At 36.6% G+C, this 9,902-nt stretch overlaps 2 protein-coding genes across 2 annotated transcripts; both read right to left on the bottom strand.

Annotated features, from left to right (window-relative positions):
- Positions 1 to 2,726: 2,726 nt before the first annotated feature.
- On the bottom strand, positions 2,727 to 3,653 carry LOC128547996 (uncharacterized). The gene has a single exon (XM_053522192.1). It carries the CDS (start codon positions 3,651 to 3,653, stop codon positions 2,727 to 2,729), a length of 927 nt encoding a protein of 308 aa, XP_053378167.1.
- Positions 3,654 to 5,183: 1,530 nt separating this feature from the next.
- LOC123524844 (uncharacterized) lies at positions 5,184 to 7,019 on the bottom strand. The gene has a single exon (XM_045303361.2). The coding sequence runs from the start codon at positions 7,017 to 7,019 to the stop codon at positions 5,184 to 5,186; it is 1,836 nt and encodes a 611-aa protein (XP_045159296.2).
- Between the last annotated feature and the right edge of the window lie 2,883 nt (positions 7,020 to 9,902).

The following is a 9,902-nucleotide window of genomic DNA, read 5'->3' as shown; positions in this document are numbered from 1 at the left end:
TGGTTTGTTATGTCGGACAGTACTTCCGGTAGCTGCAAAATAGCTCCAAAAAATATTAGGACCGTTAGGGGTCGGAGCCCTTTCTGGTCTTGCCAGTACTGGTGTTAGTAAAATACTTGGAAATGGTATGATTTCGGTAGTTAATGATAAGAGAAATATTATATCGCCGTATCTTACACCTAATCAAAGAAAACAATTAAGAGGATCTGGAGTGATTAAATTAACACAAAAGCAAAAACAAGACGGCGGGTTCCTGGGTATGCTGGCTGCTAGTCTAGGAATACCTTTGATTATATCTTTGTTAAGTGGTAAAGGAGAGGCCATACTTTTCAACGAATGTTCATGAAAATTGGTCAGAATGTTCACCTTGATGATATCTAGGTCAAGTTCGAAACTGGGTCAGGTGCCATCAAAAACTAGGTCAGTAGGTCAAATAATAGAAAAACATTGTGACATCTCTAGAAGCCATATTTTTTATGGGATCTGTATAAAGGTTAGTTTGAATGTTCATCTTGATGATATCTAGGTCAAGTTCGAAACTGGGTCAACTGTGGTCAAAAACTAGGTCAATAGGTCAAATAATAGAAAAACATTGTGACCTCTCTAGAGGCCATATTTTTCATTGGATCTGTATGAACGTTGGTTTGAATGTTCATCTTGATGATATCTAGGTCAAGTTTGAAACTGGGTCAACTGCGATCAAAAACTAGGTCAGTAGGTCTTAAAATAGAAAAACCTTGTGACATCTCTAGAGGCCGTACTTTTCAATGGATCTTCATGAAAATTGGTCAGAATGTTCACCTTGACAATATCTAGGTCATGTTTGAAACTGGGTTACGTGCCCTTAAAAACTTGGTCAGTAGATCAAATAATAGAAAAGCCTTGTGACCTCTCTAGAGGCCATATTTTTCATTGGATCTGTATGAACGTTGGTTTGAATGTTCATCTTGATGATATCTAGGTCAAGTTTGAAACTGGGTCAACTGCGGTCAAAAACTAGGTCAGTAGGTCTTAAAATAGAAAAACCTTGTGACATCTCTAGAGGCCGTACTTTTCAATGGATCTTCATGAAAATTGGTCAGAATGTTCACCTTGACGATATCTAGGTCATGTTTGAAACTGGATTACGTGCCCTCAAAAACTTAGTCAGTAGATCAAATAATAGAAAAGCCTTGTGACCTCTCTAGAGGCCATATTTTTCATGGGATCTGTATGAAAGTTGGTCTGAATGTTCATCTTCATGATATCTAGGTCAAGTTCGAAACTGGGTCAACTGCAGTCAAAAACTAGGTCAGTAGGTCTAAAAATAGAAAAACCTTGTGACTTCTCTAGAGGCCATATTTTTCAATGAATCTTCATGAAAATTGGTCAGAATGTTCATCTTGATGATACCTATGTCAAGTTTGAAACTGGGTCACGTGTAATCATAAACTAGGTCAGTAGGTCAAATAATATAAAAACCTTGTGACCTCTCTAGAGGCCATATTTTTCATGGGATCTGTATGAAAGTTGGTCTTAATATTTATCTTGATGATATCTAGATCAAGTTCGAAACTGGGTCAACTGCATTCAAAAACTAGGTCAGTAGGTCTAAAAATAGAAAAACCTTTTGACCACTTTAGAGGCCATATTTTTCAATGGATCTTCATGAAAATTTGTCTGAATGTTCACCTTGATGATATCTAGATAACATTCGAAACTGGGTCACCTGTGGTCAAACTAGGTTAGTAGGTATAAAAATAGAAAAACCTTGTGACCTCTCTAGAGGCCATACTCTTCATGAGATCTTCATGAAAATTGGTGAGAATGTTCACCTTGATAATATCTAGGTCAAGTTCAAAACTGGGTCATGTGCCTTCAAAAACTAGGTCATTAGGTCAAATAAAAGAAAAACCTTGTGACCTCTCTAGAAGCCATATTTTTCAATGGCTCTTCATGAAAATTGGGTCATGTGGAGAAGGTGAGCGATTCAGGAGCATCATGGTCCTCTTGTTATTGAATATGCTCCGCCGAAACAAAATAAAACTAAAACTACGATTTTTATATGCTGTATAAACAGTTTCGTTAACTGTATTTATGACAGTTGGTCCTTTATTTTTTGTCTAGCACTTTCCGCTGCTTCTCGGGGTGTCCAGCTTCATCTGTAGTACCACATTTATCACTATGAAAATATGTTTCACCAGCACTAGATGACGTCTCAATAGGAAAAAGTAGCTTAAGGGGACGCCCAAGCACTTTTCCTGAAGAAACTTTAACTTTTGCTGATCTAATTTTACCGTCACGGCTTTGAATTAAATTCACTATTTTTCCTAACTTCCAACTTCCTCTAGGCAAATCCTCTTTTAGCAACACTATGTCGCCTATACTTGGTTGATCAGAAGATTGAATTCTCCCAGTTTTTAATTGTGTTTGAGTCCTTTCCTGAAGACTCAACAGGTAATCGTTGCGCCAAATTTGCCAGAACATGTTAATCAATTTCTGACCCTTTTTCCAAATTTCTAGAAGACGATCTTTTGAACTCTAACAAGCTAAAAAATCAGAATCCATGTCATCTGCTTCCAACTCCGGAATACCTGTACTTGGGTTTAATGTTAAAAAATGACTAGGCGTTAATGTGATGCTGGAATTTACGTCATCACCTATGTAGACAAGAGGTCTTGAGTTCACGACCGCTTCCGCTTCTTTCACTAATGTTTGCAACTGAATAAGTGTTAAAAGTCATCGGCCTAACGTTTTTCGAAACACTCTTTTACTATGCCTACGAGTCTCTCGTAATAGCCTCCCATCCATGGAGCAAGTTCTGTAATGAAATTCCAAGTGATTCTGGAGTTAGACGCATACGTTTGAACTTCATCACTATGGAGCGTTCTGTTCCATATTTGATCTAATATTGAACTGGCAGCTTTGAAATGCGAACCATTATCACTGATCAACTGAACAGGGGTGCCTCTTTGAGAAATAAATCGTCGCAGGCACATTAAACATTCTTCAGTAGAAATATCAAGCACGACTTCAAGATGCACGGCTCTAGTCACGAGACAGGTGAATAAACAAACCCACACTTTCATTGGCGTATCATTTGATTTCACATAGATAGGACCCAAGTAATCTAAACCTGTTCGTGAAAATGGCCTACATTCTGTCACTCTAGATGGAGGTAAAGACGGCATCGGCGGCATCTTATAAGGACCTCCGTCAAAGCGGCGACACACTGTACACATATGTATAACAGACATTTTTGTTGCTCGACCATGTGGAATCCAGAATCTTTGTCTTGTTTTTGCTAACGTTTGAGAAACACCACTATGCAGAATTTCTTTGTGTATTTTGTCAATGAAAAGATATGTCAAACGATCTTTTCTTGGTAGAAGTACTGGATGTTTGGCATTTTCATTGATATCCGCATTCTCTAATCTGCCTTTGCATCGCAATAGTCCAACTTCATCAATATAAAGACCTAATTGTTGTTGCAGATTGTTTTTCTTTGCACTTCTAATTGACTCAAATTCATCAGCAAAGTGTTTTCTTTGAACATGTAGTAACCACATTTCTTCTGCAGTTTTCATTTCAGAACTTTTTAAGCTTCCATTTGTGTAAGGTAACTTGCGTATTTTTTGTATAAATCTTAGAGCCAAAGCTGTCACTCTTAGCATTTTTGTAACAGAAGAATACTTTTCACTGTCAATTTCAAAAGGAGATGAAAACACACAAGAATTTTTATTTTCACGGGTAGAAATTTGTATCATAACATTTTCTGAATCATTTATTTCCTCTTTTGCGCAGGAATTTCTTTCACATACGTTGCGCTGTGTTTCAACCAAGTGCTTCCTTGCTCATGAAGCCACCATGGACCATTCCACCATAATTCAAAAACACTAAGTTTTGTTAAGGAACAACCTCTAAAGCTACGTCCGCCGGATTCTGATTTCCTGAAACATATTCAAACTTTATTTTTTCATCTGCTTTTATTTCACTAACTCTGTTTTTCACGAATATGGGAAGATCTTTATATGATTTGATCCACTGAATAACACACTGAGAATCCGTCCACACGTGCATGTTTTTAATATCTAACTTCAGTTGATCACGCACAAATTTCAAACATCGGACACCTATAAGGACAGCCATCAATTCTAATCTGGGTATAGTTATTTCTTTTAAAGGAGCCAGTCTGCTTTTAGCAAACACTAGATTCACTTGTGTATCTGATTCACTTTTTTGATGAAGATATATTGACGTAGCGGATGCATCACAAAAACACAATAAGGTGTACTCAGTATTTTGCCTACACGTATACACTGCCATGAACCGAGAAAATGTGAATGCTGTTATCTCTTCTAGGTTCTTTTTTACGCTCGACCAGGTATCAAGAATATCGATTTCTTCTAGTGGATCGTCCCAGTCAAATTTTCTCTTCCATATAGTTTGCAAGAGAATTTTTCCTTTTAACAAAACTGGACTTAGCAACCCCAGTGGATCAAAAACAGAAGCAATCTGTTTCAAAATGATTCTTTTTGTTAAGCTGTTTATTTCACTCAAGGACTGTGGTACACTTACACTAAGTGTATCATTTTTAGTGTCCCAGGTATGTCCAAATACTTATATAACCGAATGTTTTGCTTTGTCCTCTGATGCAATTGATTCTAATAGGTCAGAACTATTTGAAGCCCATTCTCTTAAATTCATGGAGGCTTCACTAAATATCCTTTTACTTACACTAGACAAGTCAAGTGCTTCTTGCCATGTGTCAGTGCCCGTAATCACATTATCCACGTAGATGTCATCTTTGATTTTGTTGGCAATACTGTTGTTATAAGATTCCAAGTGACTTTCAGTAGTTGCTCCCAACAAAAAAGGACTGGAAATAATACCAAATGGAACACGACAAAATCTGTACTCCTGTACATTTTCATTATTTACAAAAGGTCGTTTTATGTCTCTTATCCAGAGAAATCTTGTCACGTCCCGCTGGTTTTCTTGTAGCCCGATTTGTAAAAAGGCCTTCTCTATATCTGAAACCACTGCCACTTTATGTAACCTGAAGCGCATTAATAATCCACAAAGATCACTTAGCATTACTGGGCCTCGATACAAGCATTCGTTCAAACTTTTGTTCTCTTTTCTAACTTTCGCAGATGCATCATACACTACACGTAATTTCGTTGTAGTTTTCTGTGGAGTTATCACATGTTATCATGGTGTGGAATATAATGTATCGCTCCATTTTTCGTGCTGTTATCTACCTTTTCAATCACACCTTTGCTAAGTTGTACCTGTATCACGGTGTTGTATTTCTCAAGAATTTCAGGTTTGTTTTTCATTCTTGCTATATTTGATTTCAACCTTGAGAATGCAAGATGTCTATTTTCCGGTAGTTCTGGATTTTTTTCTTTCCATGGCCAGGTCACAAAGTACATTCCATTTTTATATCTCAACGTCTCTTTGAATGTCGTCAGAGCAACCTTATCACTTATTTGACTTTGATTTTTACATTCAGTAATTCCCAAGGATTCGATCTTCCAAAAGTCATCCAAATCTGGCTTTGTTGGAACAATCGAGTCGACACTTGAAAACACCTTTGTTGCACTGATATTTGTTCCGTGTGTAAGAATTAGCATGTTTGTTTCATTTTCATTTTCGCATGTTTCCTTTGTTCTGCCTGTAAGTATCCAGCCTAACTTTGATGCTAGTAGGTAAAGTCCTGATGTAACCTGAATCTTTTGTAACATAACAATATCCAGGTAATAATCGTTTCCTAATAGCAAGTCTACATTTGCTGATGTTTCTGTTGGTTCAAATGTATCAGCCATATCTAAACTTTTCAATAGGTGTTTTAAGTTTTCATCTGTAGACATGTTTATTTGTCTTTGCTGTATGTTCTCACTAATGACTGGAACAATATTTGCAATGATTTCAATATACTCTCCATTTTTTAACTTTAAGCACAATTGTGTGGCATATGTTTTAATGATCTTCGGTTTATCACAACCAAAAGTGACTAGCTTTATTTCTTCTTCCTTGCCTTTCTCTACACCGAGCTTCTTGGCTAATGACTGTGTAACGTAAGTTCTCTGGGATCCAGAATCAAGTAGTATTCGTGCGTGTTCTCTGGCTGTTCCTTTGGGGTTTTGCACTTCCGCTCTTGCTGTTTGCATTAAAACCATTTCACCAGATGAAATTAGCACGTTTTCCTCACGTATTTCACTATTCTTAGAAGAGCCTGTAGTCTCTGAACTAACCGCACAAACGTCTGTCGATTTGAATTTGTTTGGACACAAACTACCATGGTGAACGTTTAGTCCACTACAGTATACACAACTTTTATTCCCTTTACATTCATCTAAAGAATGTCCCACTTTCAAACACTTATAATAGCTTCCCTTTAACTTCTTTTTTCTTTCATCAATAGTGCGAAAAGTAGGACATTCGTCACTCCAGTGTCCCTTTTCACAATATCGACATTTGTTAAACTTTGTGTTTACTGACTTTCTTTGTTCGGTAGTAACTAGAGCCACGGCAGAACCTAGTTTTCCAGAATTGTGTAAAAAACTTGCTTCTCTAAACTTGTTTCCGTGACCATCTCTCCCTTTCGGGGTATGTCGACTCAGAGAATTCTCATTTGATCGATTTCTACTTGAGTCTGATATTGATGATTTTTTCTCTGCTTTCTCATGAGCTGTTACATAACATTTGAATTTGTCTCTAAGGGTTGAGACAGTCCACTTATCCACTGTTCCTTTTTGAATTTCTAGTTGAAGCAACACATCTTGAGGAAGTTTTGAACGTATCATTGAAACAAATACGTCCTGATTGATATTTTGATGAAGCACTTCTAGACTTCTAAGATGTTTTTCGACTTTGGCCAACAGCATTCTCAAACTTTCTGTTTTGTTGCTTGCTGGATACAAATTTATCATCTGGTTATAGTGCAAGTCAATCACTTCTTGTATATTTCCAAAACGATCTTTCAGAATTTCGATTGCCACATCATAATTTTCTTCAGTAAGGGCAATACCCATTATGGCCCGTTTTGCTTCCCTGTACAACTTATTCCTTAGATATGTAAACTTCTCGATGTTTGAGAGCATTTTATTTTTATTGATTGTACACTCAAATGAATCCCAAAACTCCAACCACTTAAGTAAGGTAGTAAGTCTAGTTTGGGTAATTTTACTGATGATTTCATGTGTTCTTTTCTCTCGTTCATTTCTATTAGCTTTTGTTGTTGTTTCATTTGATTAACAACAACATTTTGTAGTTCATATTGTAATTCTACAATTTGGCTTGCACTTACCATTTCTTCTTTCCTTTTAGACTCTTCTTCTTTCTTCTTTAGATTTAACATTTTTTCTTTCATTTTATTAAGTGCAATGCAATTGTCCGTAACCTTTTCACAAAGAAAACAATCCTCTTCAAGTATACTTTGGGTGTAATCAGCTTCTTCTTCACTAACTGCACTTGCTATTTTATCCGTTTGAATTTCAAGTTTCTCAGTATATATCGTCATTTTCTCTACACATTTTTCAGCACTCTCTATGCATTCATCCTTGTCACTGAATTCTAAATCACGTTGCAATATTTCTTGTGCAGTTTCAACTTCCGTTTTCAAGATGTTGAAAAATCTTGTCCTAACTCCTTTTAAATACGATATTTTCGACATTTTTCCTTTTTTTTACACTTTTATTCACAATCACAAGCACTTATTATCGGTGTTTCTTTGTTCCCGGGACCCGGCGCCATTTTTATAGCGAATGCCCCAGTTTTAAATGCTACATAATATTTTATTCTATTTTTGAATGATAACAAATATCCATATCATTTAAATCATATTTTATTTTCTTAAACACCTTTTTACTTCTATAAATCCCAAACTGAAAATTACCTTATTCTTTTAATATAATACACCTATTTATAGTAATTTCAAACAATGTAATTCACATGAAAAGCGTGAAAAGCATGAACAAAAGTCCGCCGACGCTGATCCGCCGGTAAACATAATCATTAAATTAACACACATCCGCCATGCCGGCGGATACATATAAAATGAATAATATTGCATACTTTGCAACAGTTCAAATTTATAATAAGTTCGCGTACTTCGCGACAAGAGGCGACTAATAGGGTCTTAACACTTGGTTTTGCAGTAACTCTGATTCCAGCAGGTATGCAAATTTTGATTCCATACCTCTTGTTTTTATTTCGATGTAAATGAGATGTGGAACCAAAATTTGTAGTCCTGTTTGGCGTCATATAACCTATACTGGGGGCCTCCGTGGCCGAGTGGTTAAGGTCGCTGACTTCAAATCACTTGCCCCTCATCGATGTGGGTTCGAGCCTCACTCGGGGCGTTGAATTCTTCATGTGAGGAAGCCATCCAGCTGGCTTACGGAAGGTCGGTGGTTCTACCCAGGTGCCCGCTCGTGATGAAATAATGCACGGAGGGGCACCTGGGGTCTTCCTCCACCATTAAATCTGGAAAGTCGCCATATGACCTATCATGTGTCGGTGCGACGTTAAATCCAACAAAATAAAAATAAATAAATATAACCTATACTGTGTTGGTGTGCCATAAAACCCAAATAAATAAATAAATTGTCAGAATAGTCTAGATCAATTTCAATTCAATCCAGGACACTAGGTCAAATAATTGAGATTCCTAGTTAACACAAGAGGTTGATCTTCATTAACTTTGCCAGAATGTTCATTTCTATGAAACTGAGGTAAAAAACTAGGTAACTATTTAAAATCATAGGGTACATCCGTGAAAATACGGACATAGGCATAAATACAGACACCAACAGGGGAAACTGATATCGTCAAGTATTCTACTTAATAAGCTTATGAAGAAAATATGTAGAACAATTTATGACACCCCCTGTCTGCACCATTCAAAAAACCAATGACGTTATAATAAAAATGACACCAGGGAACCTGTTCAAAGACAACTACGCATGCTCTTTTTCCATACTTGTGTGAACATCGACACACTAGCAATTTACACCGATCAGGTTTAAAGATCTATTTCAGGTTTACCATCAATCTATTAGCATTATACAAAGTTGTTCGAAATCATTTTTCAGTGTTTAATTTCTTTAACAATTGTATCTTTTAAGCTTATAAAGTACCAAAACACCAAAAATAAAGCAAAAACAAACTGTCCGAATTTTTCCTATCAAATTTGCATTATAGTGAAAATACGGACTTGCAATTTTAGAAACCAGAAACATGCATGTCTCAGAATTAGACATCGCAAGAAATTAGGCTTATCCCAGTCAGCTAAATATAATATTGTGGGACCCATAAGGGCCCCTTATTTTTAGCTCACCTGAGTACAAAGTGCTCAAATGTGAGCTTTCGTGATCGCCCTGTGTCCGTCTGTCGTCGTTGTCAACAATTTGACTGTTAACACTCTAGAGGTCACAATTTAGGCCTAATCTTAATGAAACTTGGTCAGAATGTTACCCTCAATAAAATCTTGGACGTTTCGATATTGGGTCTTCTGGGGTCAAAAAACTAGGTCACCAGGTCAAATCAAAGGAAAAGCTTGTTAACACTCTAGAGGTCACAACTTTGGCCCAATCTTAATGAAACTTGGTCAGAATGTTATCCTCAATAAAATCTTGGATGAGTTTGATATCAGGTCATCTGGGGTCAAAAACTAGGTCACCAGGTCAGATCAAAGGAAAAGCTTGTTTACACTCTAGAGGTCACAATTTTGGCCCAATCTTAAGGTTCATGTAAAGTGTTTGGAGACCACCCCTCGGGTGAAGTTTGATTTTGGAAATTTATTCTTCGAAGACTGTTTCTTTTTATTATAAATACACTGAATTGTTTAGAGGAAGTAGGTGATCTATTATACAAAGGTAAGCTTCTTGGAAAATAAGTATTTTGTCTAAAATTAC

Source organism: Mercenaria mercenaria, chromosome 1 (genome assembly GCF_021730395.1).
Source record: "Mercenaria mercenaria strain notata chromosome 1, MADL_Memer_1, whole genome shotgun sequence".
Lineage (NCBI taxonomy): Eukaryota > Metazoa > Mollusca > Bivalvia > Venerida > Veneridae > Mercenaria > Mercenaria mercenaria.
Note: the sequence above shows the minus strand (reverse complement) of the source record. Positions and strands in the feature narration are given on the sequence as shown.

Coding starts and splice junctions, on each gene's coding strand:
- LOC128547996 (XM_053522192.1), bottom strand. CDS start 3,653: ATGCTAAGAGTGACAGCTTTGGCTCTAAGATTTATACAAAAAATACGC.
- LOC123524844 (XM_045303361.2), bottom strand. CDS start 7,019: ATGGGTATTGCCCTTACTGAAGAAAATTATGATGTGGCAATCGAAATT.